This window comes from Camellia sinensis, chromosome 5 (genome assembly GCF_055761805.1).
Source record: "Camellia sinensis isolate YWXY chromosome 5, ASM5576180v1, whole genome shotgun sequence".
Taxonomy (NCBI): domain Eukaryota; kingdom Viridiplantae; phylum Streptophyta; class Magnoliopsida; order Ericales; family Theaceae; genus Camellia; species Camellia sinensis.
The window spans coordinates 219,671,267-219,693,541 of NC_138965.1; the positions used below are offsets into that span (position 1 = coordinate 219,671,267).

The window sequence follows — 22,275 nt, forward strand, 5'->3', positions numbered from 1 at the left end:
TGGGTCATAACTCATTATTAAGGTTTTGGAACACCAGCTGGAAGAGCGGCCAATCAAGAGCTCAACCAAAGGCTTTTCCATTGGCCCATCTTTTTCGGATTTAAAACAAGTGGAACCATATATTTCGTCTTAATAAAGTCAAAAAAAAAAAAAAAAAAAAAAAAAAAAAGCAAAAAAACATATTACTGTTCGACCTTAATTATGTATTTATATATATTTATTTTTTAAATGTGTATATATATAGGAAGCATAAGGATTTAATATAAACGATTGACCACCATATATCTATCTTCCGCTCTGCAACTATTTCACACCACACCACAAGCTTCCAAACAAAGAGAATTAATGGAAAGTAAGATTTGCAAGGTTTATTCTTGTTGTTGTCCTCTGACAAGTCTACAATAAACACACCAAACCAATCTTATCTGGTCAATGGGTATCTCTTCTTTGCTCGATTCCATAACTTCAAAACATGCTGTTGCTGTTGATGAAAGAAACACAAGCACAAATACAAACAGATCTTTCTCTCCAATCTAAAGATTCAACAACAACAACTCTCTCAATCCATGGCTGGTGTTGAAATCAATCATAAGCTAAGGCTTGTTGGATTTCTGGGTTTTTCAATATGACCATGTTTCCTGCTCAAAACCTCTCCAAACAGTATCGTCTCAGCGGTTATGGTGGCGGTGATAGTGGTAGTTACTCGGAGAGTTTCGGTGTTATGAGCCGATTACAAGGGTATGAGTGTTGTAGTGAAGCTTGCTCAGGATCTGATCTGGTGGTTGGTCCGATGGCTGAAGATGAGTCGGGCTCAAGTTCCAAGAACATTCAAGATGATAGGGATGAAGGGTGGTTACAATTGGGTATTGGTGGTGGTGGTAGTCATGAGAACAAGCTCGATCAAGTTGACCCAACAACAAGCAGAGTCGGATTGATCGAGCTTGATCTACTACCCAGTGGTAGTTCGCAACAAGTTAGATCATCACCACCGGAGTTTCGAGTTCCAAGTGCCACTAATTATGGTACTTCTTTGTTCTTGCAACACCCAGGAACAAGTTCGGCTTTTACTCATCATCAAAAGGTTAACTGGGGATTTAGGCCTATCCCGCAAAATATGATGGTAGCTTCTTCTTCTTCTCCGTTTTCATCCACGTCTTCTTTAATGCCACCAGAATCCTATTTCGCCAGACCATTTCAACTCCATTCTGGCGTAGATGTAGCTGGGCCAAGTTTAGGTTTCAGAATCATTGATCCTCCTCGGAGACCCCATTCCGGCATATGGTTTATGCTTCAAGCATCACAAAATCAGTAAGTCCCAAAAAAACATGGAGAGAAATAAAAAAAAACATCATAAACATGATTCCAATCGTCTATTCTTTTTTTCCTTTTCTTTTTTATTTCAAAAAAAGAACAACTTTCATCTTTTCCTTTCTCTAGTCATCATCTTCTATTTTTCTCTTTTTTTATATATTTTTTTTATGTTGAATAAAACAATCTAATTTATGTTATGAATTGCACTCGGTTTATCAATGCAGAGCAAAAGAACCCATTTTGCCTCAGATACCCAAGAGCTACCTGAGAATTAAGTAATTCATTTTATTCTTAATTTTGGTCTGAATTTATCCTTTCTGTTTTTGACCCATTGCACGAAAGGGTTTTTTGCATTTATAATATTAATGATGATTTTGTGTCTTTAGGGATGGAAGGATGACAGTTCGATTGTTAATGAAGTATCTGGTTAACAAGCTGAGATTGGATAGCGAATCCGAGGTATGTCCATAGAGATTGCTTGTAGAAATATTTGATAAGTAAATACCATATAGATTGCTTCTGGAATTGATATTTTCATTTTAAGAGTACCTCTCATTAATGAAAGATTGACAAACCAAAAGTAGAAATAGAGAACCCACAAAAAGAAAACATAAATAAAATAAAATAAATAACCTAGCTATATGTTCTTCAATCCAGTAATTAATTACAGGTACAATGAACATGGTTGGTAAGAGAAACATGACAGCAACAGCAGAACTAAAATGGGGTTCTCGTAGTAATATTTATCATTTCAGATAACATCATGTTTAGGTGTGAGTGTGACATGAATTTCTAGGTAGTCCTTTTACTGTTTTTGTATTATCAGCTTTTTATCTCATAATCATAATCCATTGTTGCAAGAATTAGCCTTAGGAACATGGTGTCTAATTAAGGAAACCAACTCGTGATTAGCTTCATGTTTAGTTAGTTATTAATCTTCTAATGACGGGATTAAGTTTTAAGGTTCTCAAGTGTAGAAACGTGAGACAATTGAGAAAACTACGTACCACCCTCTTTCCCTTTCGCTCGACCCCAAAATAAATGAAAGAATTGTGTGCTTTCGTTGTTTTAGATGTGGGTTTACTGTTTTCTTCCGTGCAAATATATTCATGAAAGTAACATTTCAATGATCTTGCGTACTTGCATTAAATAGAGGAGCAAATATATCCAACTTTAATATATGCATGTATCCATGAAAACAAAAAAATTTAAGATTATCCTATTAATAGATGTACATTCATAATTCAAAATAGATGTATATTCATAATTTCTTTTAAGATTATCCTATTGGAAAAGCTGATTATATTTATACAATATTGGGTTGAAGTTCTAATTAATTAGATATACATCTATGTATTTGTTGCGGCCATACAACTAGGTAATTTTGGGGGACTGAATGTGAAAAAAAGACAAGAAAAAAGAGAGTGATAAAAATTCAAGTGATGATTATAATTTATTTTAATTTGAGAGTTTATATTAGATTGTTTGGTATAGTTTTTACGTACCGCTTATTAGACATAAATAACTTAAATGAATTGAAAAAAAATAATATTATCTAGAAACTGAGATAGAGTACTTTTAACTTCTGTTTTTTAATTATCAACTATTAACTTATAATAAACTACATCAAACGGGACGAGTATGCAAGGTGAAATCTTGAAAAAAAAAAAAAAAGTGAAAGAGAAAAAAGCCGAGGCATATATTTCTTTCTTTTGCATGTGGCATTCTTATGTTTTGGCAGTAGTAATACACTACAAACCCTACTGGGCACTATTATTTTGAAGAAAAACATTTTACATATTGGCATTTAGGATAATCTCAAACGTTCCTCCTACCCCTTGTTGATCGATTGATTTGATCCTAGCTAACCTTGACTTTTTGGCTGAATTCTCCGCTTCAATCAATTCGTGATTGCAATCCCTAGAAAGAATCCAGTAACAGATCATTTATCCAAGGAATAGTTCCCCCAGATTTCTGTATTTGAGTGTAGATGTATTGGAACTATCTCATACTAGATTTCAATTGTTATATAATCTATATCTCATACTAGATTTATGTACTATGTAGATCAATTCTCTCCATTTAGGCTAGTTCAAATAGGACATGTAAATTGAGGAAACGTATTATCTGTGAAACATCATTCAATATTTCCCATGTTTGGAGCCTTGTCTTTTTCCCTAAATTCACTGTCTTGGAGATGATGAATTTCCATGGTCGGTGACTAGCTAAACTATACTAGCGTTGTTATTTCAACAAAAGTCTCTGAAAAATGAGTCACTTATGATTCTACATTTCCAATATAGTTTGTTGAAAGAGGTTTATGATATCAAGAGAAAGAAAGTACTACCATTGATTCTTTTAGAGCACTGTTTAATCAGTCATATACTAGGTATCCATCTCTAGTTAAATCCTATGAAGCATGGACACGCCAGATTTCATGCCGTGGCAGTGTCTGACACGGGGACACGCCGGGGACACGGGGACACACCGGGGACACGTACGGGACACGCCGGATGGCGTGTCCCTTTAATTTAATTATTTTTTTTGCAGGGACACGGCGGAGACACGCGTGTCCACCAAATCTGGACACGCGTGTCCAAATCTGGACATAAAGAGCAAAAGAGAAGAGTAGGAGAAGAGTAAAGGTCAAGACACAAACCTGGTCTTCGATCCAGTCGAGTCGCCTGTCAACCTCCATTCAGTCGACCACCGTAAGTCTCTCTCTCTCTCTCTCGCCTGTCGACCTCCACCCATGACCTCGACTGGACTCGCCTCGCCTCGCCTGTCGACCTCCATCCGTAAGTCTCTCTCTCTCGTCCCTGTCTCTCGCTCTCTCTCTCTCTCGTTCTCGCATCGATCGCGTCTCTCGCGATCGCGATCGCCATCGCATCTCTCGCTCTCTCTGCTCGATCTCTCTGCTCGATCTAATCTGATTCATATATAATATATATATATAATATATATTTATTAGGTTTAGTTCATATATAATATACATATATATATTTATTAGGTTTAATATTAATGTATTTATTTGGTATAATATATATATATATATATATGTGTATTTATTTAATATTATTAAAAATATATATTAGGTATAATATATGTAATATATATATATATATATATATTTATTTAATATTAATAAAAAGGCATATCTTATATCTTATATAATATGTATATATATAAGATATAATATATACTTATACATATCAATCACAAAAAAATAGTAGAAAAAAAAAATAAATAAATTAATAGAATCATATTTATTTAAAAATATAATAATTAAATAAAATAATTAACTTGTATTAAAATAAAAATATTTATATAAAAAAAAAATTACTGTGTCCCCAGCCGTGTCCGTGTCCCCATTTTTTTAAAAATGCCGTGTCCCATGTCCGTGTCCGTGTCCGTATGCGTGTCCGTATCCGTGTCCGTGCTTCATAAGTTAAATCACAGCACACCGTGTCTTGGTACCAAAAGAAATCCCTTCATTCGTTCCTGAGGGTGGGGGAACATGAATCATAATGCATGTAAGTTTTATAGAGTTTACTAGTAGCATGTTTAAATTTGGGTTGAAAACTCAATCAGTGTCAAAATATATATTTGTTTACATTACAAGAGTAGCTTATAGTTTGTATGTGTTTTTATCAATAAAATCTTCTTTTTGCCTATCAAAATAAATAACAAGAGTAGCTCATTTTGTTTTACAGCCTTATAACATTGGTTATTGGAAACCTTAGTTTGATTTTAGCCATTACTTTATAAGAAAAGTTAGGGATCATGAAAAAATTTTCATAAAAATGATCATGAAAGATTTATGATTCTTGAATTACGTTGATTAGTACGTGGGGCTTTATTCCACGTGTAATCCAAGAGTCACAAAACTTTCATGATTATTTTCATTAAATTTTTTTTTCATGATATCTAACATTACTGTTACTTTATTATGTATGATTTTGGAAATATTTATTGTCCACTTCCCAAGTTAACTCTCTCTTCTTAGTTTGGCCACTCTGGTTTGGTCAACTCGAACTTCTATTTTTATCAATAAAGAGTTTTTCTTCGCTGATCCAACCAAAAAAAAAAAAAAAACTCAAACTTCTCTATTTAGCCTTCTCATGCTCTTCTCCCAACTTGGCCACCCCATCGAATAGTCTCTCCAGCTGATCTAGCTTTACTTGAGTGAGAATATCTCCAAGAATCACCAAACAGCTTTATTCTTCAGCTTATATGAAATCTTAAACTCCGCCATTGAAAAAAAAAATGGTAGTTCCTTAGGTGTTAAGCAAGAAAATATAGGCTCTGTTTAGTTTAGATTTCAAAACATAGTTCCACAATTGATTTGAGTGTGGTATTTGGTTGCAGCTTTCAAATTATAATTCTACATCCATTTCTTAAAATTCATTTCAAACTATAATCATTACTTTTCAAAACTCATAACCAAACACACAATTCAAAACTCAAAAACAACTTAATTTTTATTTTAAATATTTTTTATTTTTTTATTTTAAATATTTTATTTTATTTTATAGGAATATTTTTAATATTTTAATTTTCATAAAAATATTTTAATATTTTGATATTTTAATTGTAAATATTTTGATTTTCAGAATATTTTTAATATTTTTAATGTTTATACAGGTCTAAAAAATAAATTGACAGAAAAATTAATTAACATAAAATAATTGACATAGAAGTTATTTGGAAAAAAAAATTATTTGAAAAAAAAATAATTCAAAAAAATTACTTAAAAATAATTAATTGAAAAAAAATCATTTTTTTATTTGAGTATTTTAAAAATAGTTTGGTTATGACTGTTGATCAAAAATAAGGATATCGAGTTATGAGTTGTATGTTTGATTATCAATTATAGATTGAATTAAATTTTGAAAACTATTTTGAAAATTCATCACCAAACAAATTTTCTTATTTCACATGTCACATCAAACTTTCAAAACTCAATTTCACATACAATTCAAAACTCAATTCAACACTCTATTCAAAAATCATAACCAAACGAATTTTCTACACTCAAATCATAATTTCACAACTCACAAACTCAAAATACAACTCATACTCTCAAATCATATTTACAAAATTCTACCAAACGCAACCATAAATATTATATATGGCTTGCAAACTATGAGCTTATACATTGACAATTAGCATGTTTAAGTTTCTCTCTCATTAGCTTACATGCAGCTAATTGCTTGACAACCTATGCAAGTTTCCATGCATGTTCATAATGTAAATTCTTGCAAATTATAAAAACAAAAATAAGGAAAAAGAAATGTAAATAACATAGATGACAAAGAAGCTAAGGTTTGTTCATAATGGGTGATTGAAATATGATTCCCTTCATTGCAGAAAACAAATAAGGTTGATTTACTACAATCGTACGTAATAGTTTTAGAGATATCATAAGTATTATAAAATGTCCTATATCATATATGAGATAATGTGAGACACAATATTCCATTTTGTTTCTTTTTTATCCTAATTCCCACGTAATTAGTATTTAGGTCAACCGTTATACCATAATTTGGATGCATATACTTTGTTTCCTTGCACTTCATGCCACGAAGTAAGGGAATGTGACATAGGAAAAGTATTTTATTTTAACAATCTTGCTCAAATATAACATATATATGTATATATATATATATATATATAATATTATAGCAACAACCAAGAATCTCTCTCTAAACAAAACAGATATATGTAACAACCAAGAATCTGTCTCTCTTTCCTTGCAGTTCAAAGATCATTATCCAGTTGACGTCTCTCGGCCAACTGATAAATTACTATAAGAATCTTTATCCGGTTGTTTTCTTCAACGTTTCACCTGAAATAAACCCATCTGGTTCAGACATTTGCACCATAAAATATCATAGTACCTATATTTGTAAGATATATGTATGACACACAACATTCTCTTTATAAATGGATTGTTTTAATGAGGTCAACTGCAGGCCATCGATTTAGAAATTCCGCCCTAGCCTCCCCAGATTGACCGGCCAGTGATTTGAGTAACTTGACTTTAATTTAGAAAGGAAAAGGTTATATATTGTCATTTTTCATTTTTTTTATATTAGAGAATATAGCCAAATATTCTTTATTTTATTTTTTTAATAATTATTTTAAAATAAAAAATCAAACATACAGTCTACTAAGAAGATTTTTTGATCAGTAAAAAAACTTTATTGAAAATAATAACATATAAAAATATAAATTATATCAATAAAGTAAGGGCAAAGAGCAGTATCGTAATGTACCATTTATCCTAACAAAATTGGCACCAAGAGCAACACTCTATCATTTGGTAGCTCTAGCCAATCTACTTAGAAAATAATATAACTGCCAACAAAAATTAATATAACTACCAACAAAAGATATATAACAGTTCTCATTTAAATAAGTTCAAAAATATAAAAATTGATACCAAAATAAGACACAGACGAATATATATCATGGATCCTAAACAAAATTTGTAAAATATTATTTATCCATATATATTCTAGCACTAGCTTGTCTATTTGTAGCCGAATCAATTCATTCTCATCTAGTAGAAACCATTCCCATGGTGCTCTCACTTTTCACACATGCCATGCAACCAAGAAGAATGACAGCACTCACTTTTCTTTTCACACATGGCATGCAACCAAGTACCCAATGATTAGGTTTGTACATGGGTGTCAAAGATCATGGGTGTCAAAGATCATGGGATGAAACCTAATATTTAGAGAGAATAAAATAAGTACTTACAAAATAATGTACTTTCCTACTTTGTTGATATAACTCTTATATGTATCTTGTTCTTTTTATCAATAAAGTTTTGTTTTTCTGATAAAAAAAGTATATATTTGTGGCGAAAATTTCGGACTCCTTCTGTGCATGAATGTGTCAGTGGAGTAGGGGGGACAAATTTTTTTTGGTTCAATGGTTAAGGTTATTCGGACCAATTTACGCATAACTGCACTGATTCCCTTTCTAGTCTAATCAAAGGCAGGATATCCATGTCAAAACTAGGAAATTGATCTAGGGGGAGCAATTAGTCTGAGGGGTTGATTGAGTTTCAAACTAAGTTGGTTGTTAATGTGGTCACAACATTTCCTTCAACTCAATCTCATCTATTCCAATTTCTATATTTTTTTTCACTGCACTATCGATGTTAAAAAAATTAATTGTGATGAATAGACAGTTTGGAACAAAAGGACATAAAAGATTAAAAACAGGTTAATAGTGGGCTTTGTTAATTTTTGTCCTGAAACGATGATGAGAAACATTAAGAATTTCTTTATAAGGAGGACTCGTATAGTAGTCTAGGGCAATATAATCAATTCAGGAAATCAAAAGAGACGTCATCGATGAAGGTGGGCAAAGTTTCCTTCTGTTTATTTTATAATTATCTTGGAGTGCATTGACTTTAAACATGTAAAACAGCCCCAACTTGGATTATTTTGGCCTGGTTGATACTCAATAGAATTTTGATACTAACAGATTGAAATCATATCATTCTCAACACCCATCTGCATGCAATGTACGAATAAATATAGTGTAATGATGACATAATTTTATGTAGTGTAGTGTTATTAGTCAATAAAAGAAATGGGATTAGATATAGGTAACTCTTGTGTCCCATTTACCTAACCCGATGACCATATAATATAGCATTTATCATTGATTGATAGTATGGTCACCTAATAATACCGTTAATAGTTATGCATACCTTACTTATTTCGTCATGCTATCTCTTGTTTTAGCTCAGCTTTCAGACTGCCAATGTTAATGTAGTAGCTAGCCCTTCACATTCGTTTCCCATAAAATTGTGCTTTAAAAATGTCCATCAAAGACCTTAACAAAAACACTTTTGTTTTCTAAATATTAATTAATGACAAAAAAAATATTTTTTTTTTTTAACGTCAAAGGAAAGCAATGCATGAGGGATAATTCTACAACAGAATCATTCCAAGTTGTTGAAAAGAAAAGAGTAATAAATATAAAAAGGATGGTGGATAGATTAGAGTTGTCAAGAATGCATTCTTTAATTTGTGTGAATGGAATGCATGCGCAATATATAATACAGTCTTTAATGTGTGAATGGAATGCATGAACAATATACTATAAAAACAAGGAAAACCATTCTTTGTTGATTGGAACATCTGCAAAAAATAAACCTATTCATGGTAGGTAAATATTACCTATATCTGTTATTATTATTTTTTTAAAATTTTTTATTAGAGTCCACTATTTTAGACCCACTTAAAACTAATAGACCTTAGTGAGTAATATTCGGATAATACCATATATATAATATTTCATACTAAAATAACACGTCTCATTTATATCATTGTCACATAATTATATGTAAATTTATATATTTATCTTGTTTTTATAATATTTAATATTATAAAAATGAGTGAATAAAATTGAACTCAGACAAACAAGGACTACCCACTAAAGAACTCAACAGGGAGTGATAGTTCATTTTGCGAAAATATTGACCTTCATATTAGGGTTTTGTTTAGAGAGAGAGACAGAGAGAGAGAGAAAGAGAAAGCAACGTGAATAAGACGTGCATGAGATTGGTGTATATATCATTATGATATTGTATGTATATGTATATGTATATAAATATAGATATAGATAAAGAAAAAGACAGAGAGAGAAGGAAGGGGGGGGGGGGGGGGGGGGGGGGTAGTTAAGTTTGAAAACAAGAAGAAAGTTAAAGCGTGCCAATAGCTCGCCGTCCTTTTTCATTCCATTATAGAGCTATATATATATATGATATGGGTTTATATGTATATCGGTATAGAGGATATCAATCACTCTCATGTATTTTTTTTTTTAATTATTAACTAATTATTTTATTTACATATTATTAAATTTAAAAAATATTTTCTTAAATGTATATATATATTAATTGTTTATAGTATAATGTAAAGGGATGATGAATATAAAAGGAGAAAAGTTAGGGATCATGAAATTTTTTTTATGAAAATGATCATGAAAGATTTATAATTTTTAAATTATCTTAATTAGTGTGTGGTGCTTTATTCTAAGTGTAATTTAAGAGTTACAAAATTTTCATAATTATTTTTATGAAAAAATTTTCATAATACCTAACATTATTCATATAAACGTATGAAGTCTGTAATATCATGATTTTGGCTTGCGAGCAAAGGCTGGGGTGGGGCCTGTTATGATTAAACTTCGGGCAGTATTCAATCGTGGAATGGGCGGGCAGCCTCAATGAGTCGTTCTTTGTGGCTGACCCATTGCCCCCAAGAATTGTCTTAGATTAGTGGAATCTCTTGAGTAAAGAAAAAAAAGTTAGAGAGAGAGAGAGAGAGAGAGAAATTTGATGGGTAAAGTAGACGTTAAAAGTTGACGTTACAGATAAATATGATAGAAGGAGAATGGGGCAGACGTAAGCTTGTGACAAAGCATGACTTCAACAATGATTCCACATTAGTTTGGGAAAAATATTCCGTCCCATTTTGTTTATTTACTTTTTCATTTTAGCCCCTCTTAAATATTTGTCTACTTTTTATTTTAAAATATTAAATTTTTTAGATTTTAAAATTATCCTTTTAAAATCAATATAAACACATTTTAAAATTTTAAAAGAAAGATAATGGTGAGAAAAATATTTTAAAATTTAAATTAAAATGTAATGATTAAATGTCTTTTTAATAAGTTGAATTTTTTATAATAGACAAATAAATTGGGACGGAAAGAGTAATAGATAGTTTAAGTGGTGTTTTTGATAAACAAAAATTAAAAATATATATATTTGAGATTTTTAAAATACTCCATCTGTTTCAAAATATTAGTTTTTTTTAAAAAATTAATTTTTTTATAATATATTTATTACATTTCAAAAATATTAACTTTACAAAATTATTCTTTAACTTTTTTTTAGAATATCAATTGTCATAATTAATAAATTTAAGAGAATAGTAAAATAAGAAATTAATGTCATTTTAATTTTTTATTTTTTAAAAATAACTAATATTTTAAAATAATAAAAAATAAAATAAAATATTAATATTTTGAAACAGAAGAAATATTATTTTTAAATTTACTCTTAACATCCTAGTCTAGTGATGGTCCATTGCCGATTGTAGGTAAATTTAAGAGTAATATCTAAAGGAACTCTGAATTATTAGTCTTTGTTTTATGTTATGTCACTAGTTAAGAACACTACATCAATAATAGTCTTGTCAATATTATTTTGAATGTTGTCCACCTAAAATGAATATGCTAATAATTATGCTTTTCTTCTTTAGCTAGTTGTTACTACCGAGTATATATATATTTTTTATTTAATTATTATTTGATATGTAAGATCATTTTTTTTTACTGTTTTAACGGTTGCATCAAATAAGTATTAAATTGATAATTTTTTTTTTTTATCAAATTGAGAACAAATGTACCTTTTATTAAATCATTGTTCATTGTCGTTACCGAATGTCCCCTGGATGTCCTCTCAGATAACCACCTCAAGGTAAAAATTTGTAAAAAAATTACACTAGCCGATCGACCACCCAGTCATCTGCTAAGTCGACCACCTCAAGGAAAAAAAAAATATATATATATATATATATATATGTACGGGAAGCAAATATCAGTTGCCACCCGTACTCCTCGCGTCCAAGTGCACCTTTCTCCATTCGACCTGAGAACACAACGAAGGTGAGCTACCCAGCAGTGGGTTGCCGGAAAACCCCTCCAACGGTCAAGTCAGCACACACTCAGAAAGAGAGAAGAGAGAGAAGACAATGTGTTAGTGTTTCTCTCATCAGAATATGTTCCATCCTTGGTATGGGGGCCGCAGTCATGCTTATATACCTTCTACGCGTTCGTCTGCATCCATTCGCCTTCTGATATGTGGGCCTGCTCCCCCATGTGTCAGCGTAAATTCAACAAAACATCACCTAACCAAACCGCCGAATGTCTTTGGCGCGAACGGACAGCCCGGTGGCGCTACCCCAGCCCCCTACTACCGTATTACTTTACGAGACGTACAGTGCTCCCGACCGAGCGCCATTATGATCGAGCTCCTACTCGGTTGGGCCGGTCTGTGGAGGATCTTACTCGCCGACCTAAACGAGCGAACAATGTGAGCCGGTCAGGCAGAGAATCATCTCGACTGAAGCGGGCCTGGATTTCAGCTGAGCAAACTTCCCTTGGAATGCCTAGCCCAGCTCAGCCCTAACACGCTCGGACCAATCTCTGTCTGGCCACTACTACGGCCCAAAGCCATATTACAAAATCACCCTCTCAATTGCTCCTTAATTCCATCCGCGCTAGCGTAACTGGGATTACGTGCTCCGGCCGGGGTCAATCCTCCGCCCAGCCTTACACCGCAAGACATTAACCGTGCTAATCCCCATGCTCGGTTTCTTGGATTACTTGGTCGGTGCCTCGACTTGCCAACCTGTCTCTTCAGTACTGACGCCGCCGTCATTACAGACACGTGTCATTCATTCATTAGCCTCGAATAGCTAACCCCGCCACCTCTTCACGTTCGAATTTTGGCTCTTATTTTTCCTTTCTTATAACTGTCGTTCCTCATCTCATTCCCTTTCTCCTTCCGCTCGTCTTCACTTGCAAAACCATCTTGCGAACAAAAACTTTCGCTCCCACTCATCCTATTGAGATCAGAGCATCCACGCCAATACATTGCTCACCATCACTGTTGCTGAGGGCCCCCGTTTCATTGCTTCAAGCCATCGTTCGAGCCCTAGCCTATAAGTCTTCAACTCTCCTACATTCTTCCTCTATTACTCATGTTCTTACTGTACAAATGGGTCTACGATCGTCATAGTTGAGTCTAGGGCATGGTAACAGTAGGTTTTAGGATTTCGAATGAAGTCAACTTAAGATGCAGCCCCCAAAAACCACCTCTGCCCCTTCTCCCTCGACTGTTCATCATCTTTTGTGATGAACACGCAAGGAGCTGGGGCAGACCAGGCTCCAGGTCTTCATTTGATCCCAAAAAATACCAAAACCGAGCAAGTTGCAAGTTTGTGAGACTTGAGCGGAAACCGAGCTGAAAGATGTAAGGCCATTCAACCGGGCTAATATCTAGTCCGCTTAAGCGACCGAGCTACCAAGTAATGTTGCACATCCAGTGTCTGGGCTAAAGTCGAGATCGTTTGCGCGACCGCACTGTCACTTATACTTGCCTTTTACTACAGAGACCAGACACCAACACTAGGGCTCTCAAAGTCCGAGCAGCCATCGCACGAAACTCTGCCAAACTAACACAACCGAGCTAAGACTAGCCGGCCTCACATGGGGCATTACTGCTTCCTAGTTGATACGCCGGGGCGCTCTAGCAGTGTTCCGGGAGGAATATGGCGTCCTCGCAAACGTCCAACTGGAGCTCGGTGTAGAGGACACCACCCTATGGGGCAGATAGACCAATGCCCCATCACCGTGCTATCTATAGTCGAAGGAGGCTTACGTTTCCCGGTTCAGCCTCTAATGTGTGAGTTCCTGAGGCGTACCGGGCTAGCGCCAACACAAGTTTTGACAAATACATTCAGAATAATAAACGGGGTAACCAAGCTAAACAACCGGCTTGCCCTGAACTTAGGATTGGCAGAGATTTTGGGCTAATACACCCTCAGGCACACAGCCGATGGGTTTAGCTATTATTTAAAGATTAGACCGGGCAAGAAAAGACTAATAACCGGCACCCCAGATAAAGATTTGCACAATGACGACTTCTTTTGGGATCTGGGAATTATGAGACGGTTGATGTGCCCAACTGTTACATCAGCAAGAACTTCGGTTTGACATGTAAGTCGTGCTCACTGGACGGTCAAATTACTTTCCTTTACTATTTTGTACTAATTGCTCTTTTCATTACAGCTATCGAAGCCTTGCAAGTAAATTACTTCAACCCAAACGAGGCTGCCATCAGAACCGTGCTGCGGTATCGTCACCGAGATTGCCACGACCTTCTCGGTTACGTACTGAGCTATAGATACTCGGCTCCCCGCAAAAGTAGAGTCACAGACTTTCTACAAGCCCTATCCCCAACGCCTGATCCAACACTGCCGGACGTGCCCCTAATCCAGCTAACAAAGGAAGAGGAAATGGCCAAACGGAGCCATATCAAGAATTTCATCACCGCTACATCCACCGAGTTGCCGAATATGCCATCCGGCGCCTCTAATGCCGGTCAAACATCTAGGACCGTGATCGCATTGGCATCAACCACTACGGCACAAACCAGCAAGGAAAGTCGCCAAGCCGAAAAAAGGCCTCGGTCTGCCGATCCAATAGCCAAGCTTGTTGCAGAGCTCAGCACAGAGCAAACAGTGGAGGCATCTGAGCCAACGCCCCCTTGGCAGCCACAATTGAAGCACTGGGGTAAGGAGATCCCGACCAACGCCTCAATCAAAGGCGATAAAGAACATCTCCTGACTTTTGACCTGACAAAAGCATTACTCCTACCGAGTGATGTGATTGGTAGCGACCACGTACCCAAAACCCGGCTCGTGAAGTCCTCGGTGAAATCTATGACCCGGGTAAGAACTTCGCACGTTTATTCAAATTTGTTTAAGTGTTTTCACGATTACTCTTATCTGAACTCTAACACGTTCTCTTACAGGCCATTCAGAAACAACATCTCGTGATAGATCGGATTCACAAACTCTGGCAAAAGGTGACCGATGCCACCAATTAGGTCAAGAATCTGGAAATCGAGTTGGGGAGGTCTAAGGCTTCGCTCGAAATGGCCAATGCTGACAACGCAAGACTCATTGGCCAGCTCGGCCAGGCTGAGCAAGAAAGGAACGAGCTGAGAGCCCAACTCGCAGCCGAAAAAGAAGCGAAAAAGGCCGCCGTGGACGAGGCCAACAATCTCGGTTTCCAGGAGGCCGAGGACAACTACTCCAAGCAGGTTGAAGCCACCAAGGACATTTATTTCAAGTCCGGTTGGACGGCTGCCTGCGAAAAACTCGGCCAAGGATCAGAGACTGAGGTGTTTGCTTCTCCTCCCCCGGCCTTCCTGCTGGTCTACCTGATTCCTTACGCCAATGATGTCTTCAATGTTTTGCAAGAGGAGGCAAAAAAAAAAGCCGAGGGCGAGGGTAGCCAGCAAGAGCTCGACGAAAAGGAAAAGGCTGTTGTTGTTGACCTGGGGGTCGCGACAGAAGGAGCCAAGGATGAGTTTGCCGATCTCTCCTCGTTAGCTTAATTTAGGCTTGTCTCTTTTGATTTATGTTTAACTTTTTGTAACCGGGCTACAAGCCCCACCACATGTACTAAATTTTCCAATCAATGAAAAGTTCTCGTTTTGCTTATACTCTTGCAATGTTTTGCTGTTGTTAATTTTGCAACCGTACTAGTTCTACCCGGCGAGAGAAGCATCTCGGTCAAAATCCTGAACTCTTCATTTCTTCGACAAAAATGCTGGAGTCGAACAACCCATCAACCCCATTAGCCGAGATAAAACATCTCGGCAAAAACGCTGGAGTTGAACAAATCATCAACTCCATTAGCCGAGATAAAACATCTCGGTAAAAACGCTGGAGTTGAACAAATCATCAACTCAATTAGCCGAGATAAAAACATCTTGGTAAAAAACGCTGGAGTTGAACAAATCATCAACTCAATTAGCCGAGATAAAACATCTCGGTCAAAATACTAGAGTTGAGCAAATCATCAACTCAATTAGCTGAGATAAAACATTTCGGTCAAAATGCTGGAGTTGAACAAATCATTAACTCAATTAGCCGAGATAAAACATCTCGGCAAAAATACTGGAGTTGAACAAATCATCGACTCAATTAGCCGAGATAAAACATCTCGATAAAAACGCTGGAGTTGAACAAATCATCAACTCCATTAGCCGAGATAAAACATCTCAGTCAAAACGCTGGAGTTGAACAAATTATTAACTCAATTAGCCGAGATAAAACATCTCTATCAAAACGCTGGAGTTGAACAAATCATCAACTCAATTAGCCGAGATAAAACATCTCGGCAAAAATACTGGAGTTGAACAAATCATCAACTCAATTAGCCGAGGTAAAACATCTTAGCAAAAATGCTGGAGTTGAACAAATCATTAACTCAATTAGCCGAGATAAAACATCTCGGTAAAAACGCTGGAGTTGAACAAATCATCAACTCCACTAGCCGAGATAAAACATCTCAATCAAAACGCTGGAGTTGAACAAATCATCAACTCCATTAGCCGAGATAAAACATCTCAATCAAAACGCTGGAGTTGAACAAATCATCAACTCAATTAGCCGAGATAAAACATCTCGGTCAAAATGCTGGAGTTGAACAAATCATCAACTCCTCTAGCTGAGATAAATCATCTCAACCGTAAAGGTAGCTGTCCCTGGTGCACTACTGTCCATAAATTACAACATGCTGCACAAAATAATTCGTTTCTAATGCATATTGCAATCATAGATTCACATATTGACTGATAGGATTACATTGGAAGACAGGGGAAAACTTGGCCCTTTACAAAAAATTACAATCAAAAGACAAAGACTAAAAATAGTAGAGCTTGAGGTTGGCCTCATTCTATGGCCGGAGTACGCTCTTGCCATCCAAATCCTCTAGGTGGTATGCTCCCTTGCCCGCCAGACCGATTATCCTGTATGGCCCTTCTCAGTTTGCCCCTAGCTTGCCTTCGCCCGACACCAGTGTGTTTCCCATCACCTTCCTTAAACCTAGTCCCCGACTTTAAACGGTTTGGGGTGCACTGTTTTGTTGTATTTTCTAGACAATTCTTGTTGATATACGGCCACGTGGATTAGCGCATTTTCTCGGCGCTCGTTAGCTAGGTCTAATTCTAGGGCGATGGCTTCAGAGTTCAACTCGGGCTTAAAATTTTCGTTGTGGATGGTGGGCATGCCGATCTCCAATGGAATGACAACCTCCATGCCATACGCCAGCGCAAAAGGGGTCTCTCCGGTCGAGTGTCTCGGGGTCGTCCGATATGCCCAGAGGACACTAGGGAGTTCTTCGGCCCATTTTCCTTTGGCCTTCTCATTCCTCTTCTTCAACTCATCTAGAATGGTCTTGATCGATGCTTCAGCTTGGCCGTTGGACTACAGGTAAGCCGGAGTGGAATTGTAGAATTCCCACAGACGGCGCCAATTGTACGAGGAGCAAATATCCATTACCACTCGTACTCCTCGCGTCCAAGCTGTGCCTTTCTCTGTTCGACCTGCGAACACAACAAATGTGAGCTACTTGGCGGTGGGTTGCCGGAAAACCCCTCCGACAGTCAAGTCAGCACACACTCAGAGAGAGAGAAGAGAGAGAAGACAATGTGTTAGTGTTTCTCTCACCAGAAGATGTTCCATCCTTGGTAGGAGGGGCACAGTTATGCTTATATACCTTCTGCGCGTTCATCTGCATCCATTCGCCTTTTGACACGTGGGCCTGCTCCCCCATGTGTCAACGCAAATTCAGCAAAACATCACCTAACCAAACCGCCGAATGGCATTGGCGCGAACGGATAACCCGACAGCGCTACCCTGGCCTCCTACTACTGTATTACTTTACAAGACGTACAGTGCTCCCGGCCGAGCTCCATTATGACCGAGCTCAGTAGCCCACCATTATGATCGAGCTCCTACTCGGTTGGGCCGGTCTATGGAGGATCTTACTCGCCGACCTAAATGAGCGAACAATGTGAACCGGTCAGGCAGAGAATCATCTCGGCCGAAGCGGGCGTGGACTTCAGCCGAGCAAACTTCCCCTGGAACGCCTAGCCCAGCTCGAACCAATCTCTGTCCGGCCACTACCACGGCCCACAGCCATATTATAAAATCACCCTCTCAATATATATATTTACACTGGCCGGTCGACCATCCAGATATCCGCCAGGTCGTTTGTCCGGTCGCCCGGTATTCTAATGAAACTTCAAAATCCTCTTTTGGAGCACTTAATATCAAAGAAAGCTTTTACTCAATTTTTTACTCAAATTTGATAATAAAAAATTAATGCACCGTTGGCGATGCTCAGCTTGTTTGGTTCCAATTTTCAGAAAATTCTACTTTTTTATTTTTTGTATTTTAATATTTTTAATGAATTTTTTTAATATTTTAAGTAATTTTTTTAATTTTTAGACACACCTAACATAAATACACTTAAAAAGTATAATATTTATAAAAAAAATATTTAAAAAATACACTACATACCAAAAAATATAAAAAAAAATACGAAAAGTCAGTACATGTTTCGTATTTTTGTGTATTTATTAATTTTTTAAAATATTTTTTCACAAATAATTTACTATTTAAATACATCTAAATAAGGTGTATCTAAAAAAGTAAAAAAATTACTTAAAATTTAAAAAATATTAAAAAAAAAAAATTAACTTTCAGAAAACTGAAACCACACTATATTTTTTCTCAACGTAAAAATTAGCTTGCTTTTTATTCAATGTTTATGATTAACTGGTAGTCCAAAACATATCTTAGTGATACCTCCATACGTAATTATATTTAAACATTTTAAAATGATCTGTATGATCGTCTAGGTTCTGTAGTTGCGCAAGATATTTTTATCAACATGCTCTATGACTTCTATCATTTTGATTTTTAAGTTCTTAACCCCTTCTTTTTGCCCCTTTGTCCATATAATTGACTTCTAAGTGTGATGGCCACTTGCCTGTCCCCTCTCTCTCTCTCTCTCTCTCTCTCTCTCTCTATATATATATATATATATAACATCTGCAGTGATGAACTTTAATTGGTCATTCAAGTGTGTACATAAGACCAAGATTGATGTTGTGAATAAAGTGTCTTTTTATAATGAGAATTATTATTTTTTTTAAACATCAATTAGTAAAAAGTAAAGTAATAAGGTGCTTATATCGGTTGTAATGTTTGAGTTCGAGTTTGTCTTAATGTGTAATTCAACTTTTCGTTTCCTTATTCTTATGATTGTTAAAAATAAAAATAAAAAGTAAAAAAAATAAAAAAATACCAGTTGTAAAGAAAATAAATAAATTAAGTGTTTATATAAACAAGGACTAAGTTATGTATAGGTCAAGTGGAGTCATGACTCTTGAGTTTTTTAAAATCTTTTTACTAGCCTTTTAATTCAAAGGTGGTTATATACCGAATGAGATAACATTCCAATTTTTATCACATATTGTGTAAATGCATCAATTTTATTAATGTAATGATATACCAGACATAAATGTTATTAGTTGTTTTTAATTATTACAAAACTCGTAGGGATATACTTTTTTTTCTTAATTATGTAAATTGTAACAACCAAATAAAATTTCTGAAATTGATGGCAGCAGATAGAGATAACATGTAGAGGGCAAGAGCTTCTACCATTCTTGACATTGCAACACGTAAGAGATAGCATATGGAGGAGTCCAAGGGATGCTGTGACTTTGCTTGCAGACTCTTCTTCTTCAACTACAGATCATGTCATGGTGCTACACTATGCTAGGAGTGCTTAACTAATTAAATGGAGATAAAAAGAATAATTATTATTTAATCCAATTTCAATTCACATGCTGTATCATTGTTAAATTATGAAACCCTGTTTCCTTTTCTTTTCTTTTCTTCCCACCTCTTTGCTAGTGGGTTTTGTTATTTATTTTGTTTTTTCCCTTTAGTTCTCTTATTGGAGATATACCTCAAAATCATGATATATTTGATTTTTGGGGTTTCATGACATAGCCAAAAATGTGCTAGCAAACCGTAGGGGCTTGGTATTTATTATTTTTCTTTTGGTTGACACTACTTTGTAATTCAGTTTCCCCAGTTTTTTTTTTTTTTTTTTTTTGGTCTTGAATTTCTTTGATTTATGCCTTTTTATTTTCTATTTACTCTCTTAGATTCATTCTCTGATGCAAATATAATTTGTAACTTTAATATACAATCTTTAATGCACTTAATTTTTATACATTTTACAATTTTTTTGAAACTTCTTAACAGGTGTACCCTAAGGGCTAGACAAAAAGACTTCATTTTTATTTTTATTTTTTAAATCAATAAGCAGGGGGAAAAATCATATTAATATTTCGGGTCAAATGGTAAATCTATATCATTAGAATGAATGGCAAAGACAAATAATCTGTGTTAAGCAAAACAATCATTTTTATCTCAGTGGAACCACTTTAATGGGGCCTTTCTCATATCCAGTTTGAGCAGGATCATATGCTAAATTATGTCAAAAAAATTATCCTTGAACAGTCAATGCGATTTGACATGCCAAGGAAACAAATTTGATTCTCATAATCTTACAGATTTTGACTTATATTTACCGTGAGATCAACCAAATCACGTTTCATAGCTCAAAGACAAATCCACTACAACATCAAATGAGAAATCGAAAAATCTATCACGCTGGGTGGGTATATGAAGTCTCAATTACAAAATTGTAGCAATTCCTAGAGAGGTAGACACTGCAATAGCAAATTTACTCCCAAAACTTCAACTTCAACTGATTATTCAGCTTTCTTCCTTCCCAACCTCTGGGCGCAACTAAACGTGCGGTGGGAAAGGACCGGTGCTTTGGAAGCTGAAAGTCATAGAAACACCCAAAGTCTACGCAAACACAGCTCTTTATCCAACCTGAAATCGCAATGTAACAGGTAGCAGTGCACAACCCAACAAGCTGCAGTAGTTAGTTGCAAACTTGCGAAAACCATAATACATGGAGAGAGAGAATTTATACATCCATCACACTGGGATAACATAAAAGACGTTGCTCTCCAAGGCAAATGAGAATCTCTAACCTTTTATAATTGAACACAACTATGAAAAAACAGGTGAGACAGATATGATAACCAGTAAGCTAAGTCAGTATCTAGAAGTTAAGCATTGATATGTAGTATCATAGTTTGCACCACTGCACTACTAAGTTGAAAGGAGCGAGGTTCAATACTATGTAAAAATCAATTTGGGTAACCTTTCATAAGGTTTTATGAGTTGCATGTCTTGGAGGCCAAGTAAAAAAGACCTCAACCATCTTAACAAATAAGCAAAAGCAGACATCTATGTACACAAAAAAGTACAAGTTAAAACAGTTACAACTAAAGTAGTATGAGAATTCAAATTTCCAAAAATAAAAAAGCTTACGCCGGAAGATATTCAAGCATTCCAACACATACCATACAACTGAGCAGCAAAATGATCTAGTATGCAAGTTCCCCACGGGTAGACCACCTACTTCGCTTAGACGTCCCAAGTGTTTCACTAGTTGCTCATATACACCAAAAACAAGCTGCAATACCACACTTGTAATTGAATTGCTGATACAATCTTATACAAAGAATTGTTTCCAAGTCTCAATACAACTTCTCATATCTTCATACCTCCATCAACTTGCTCAATGAAATAATAACAATTGCAATCTATTCAATAAAATTCAGGAAGATTATGTTTATGCCTTGTTTTTAAGAGCTGTCAATCTGTCAACATACTAGGAACTAGAAAACCAACGCCAAACAGATAACTCTTTCATTTTTTTTAACCAATCAATACTAAACAGGTACTAGGATTGAGTAGTCCTACAATAACATCAAAGAACACCCCCCCCCCCCCCAAAAAAAAATAAAAATAAAAAAAAAAATAAAAAAAAAGTTGATAGCCGTCTTCTTTTGATCCTTGGCTGTCTATAAAAATCTGCAATCTATGGGAAGTGCACACATATCATATGGGAAGCACGCCATATGTAAAACAATTAAACAATGTTTTGTGAGGCCCAAAAAAAAAAAGGATTTGTTGTAATGGGGATAACTAGTTCACAATTGGGCTCAACGTAGAAGACATTGGCAGTTTTTGATAGAATTTGAGGAGAAGCATGCCAACAATTACATAGCAGCACAGGCTGATGACTCAGAAACTCAGGAATCTGTGTAATCCAAGCTAATATAGGATCTACTTACTATAATCTAATAAAGGAAAACATTCAATAATAAATGAACAAACACTTAATAAC

The 22,275-nt window shown here is 35.4% G+C and overlaps 1 protein-coding gene across 2 annotated transcripts; it reads left to right on the top strand.

The window, feature by feature from the left end:
* Window positions 1-238: 238 nt before the first annotated feature.
* Window positions 239-20,115, top strand: LOC114275105 (uncharacterized). Of its 2 annotated transcripts, none has more exons than XM_028217107.2 (4): window positions 239-1,308; window positions 1,536-1,586; window positions 1,698-1,770; window positions 19,622-20,115. In XM_028217107.2, the coding sequence occupies exons 1-4, from the start codon at window positions 626-628 to the stop codon at window positions 19,784-19,786; spliced, it is 972 nt and encodes a 323-aa protein (XP_028072908.2). In that variant the 5' UTR covers window positions 239-625; the 3' UTR covers window positions 19,787-20,115. The 2 variants fall into 2 exon arrangements, with proteins under 2 accessions (XP_028072908.2, XP_028072907.2); XM_028217106.2 differs by having other exon boundaries at window positions 263-1,308; window positions 19,619-20,115.
* The last annotated feature ends 2,160 nt before the right edge of the window (window positions 20,116-22,275 follow it).

Bases quoted from the DNA above. Each gene is read 5' to 3' on its own strand.
- LOC114275105 (XM_028217106.2), top strand. From the start codon at position 626: ATGACCATGTTTCCTGCTCAAAACCTCTCCAAACAGTATCGTCTCAGC. The intron at 1,309-1,535 runs GTAAGTCCCAAA...TTATCAATGCAG, and splicing joins CTTCAAGCATCACAAAATCA to AGCAAAAGAACCCATTTTGC. The intron at 1,771-19,618 runs GTATGTCCATAG...AATTGATGGCAG, and splicing joins GATTGGATAGCGAATCCGAG to CAGATAGAGATAACATGTAG.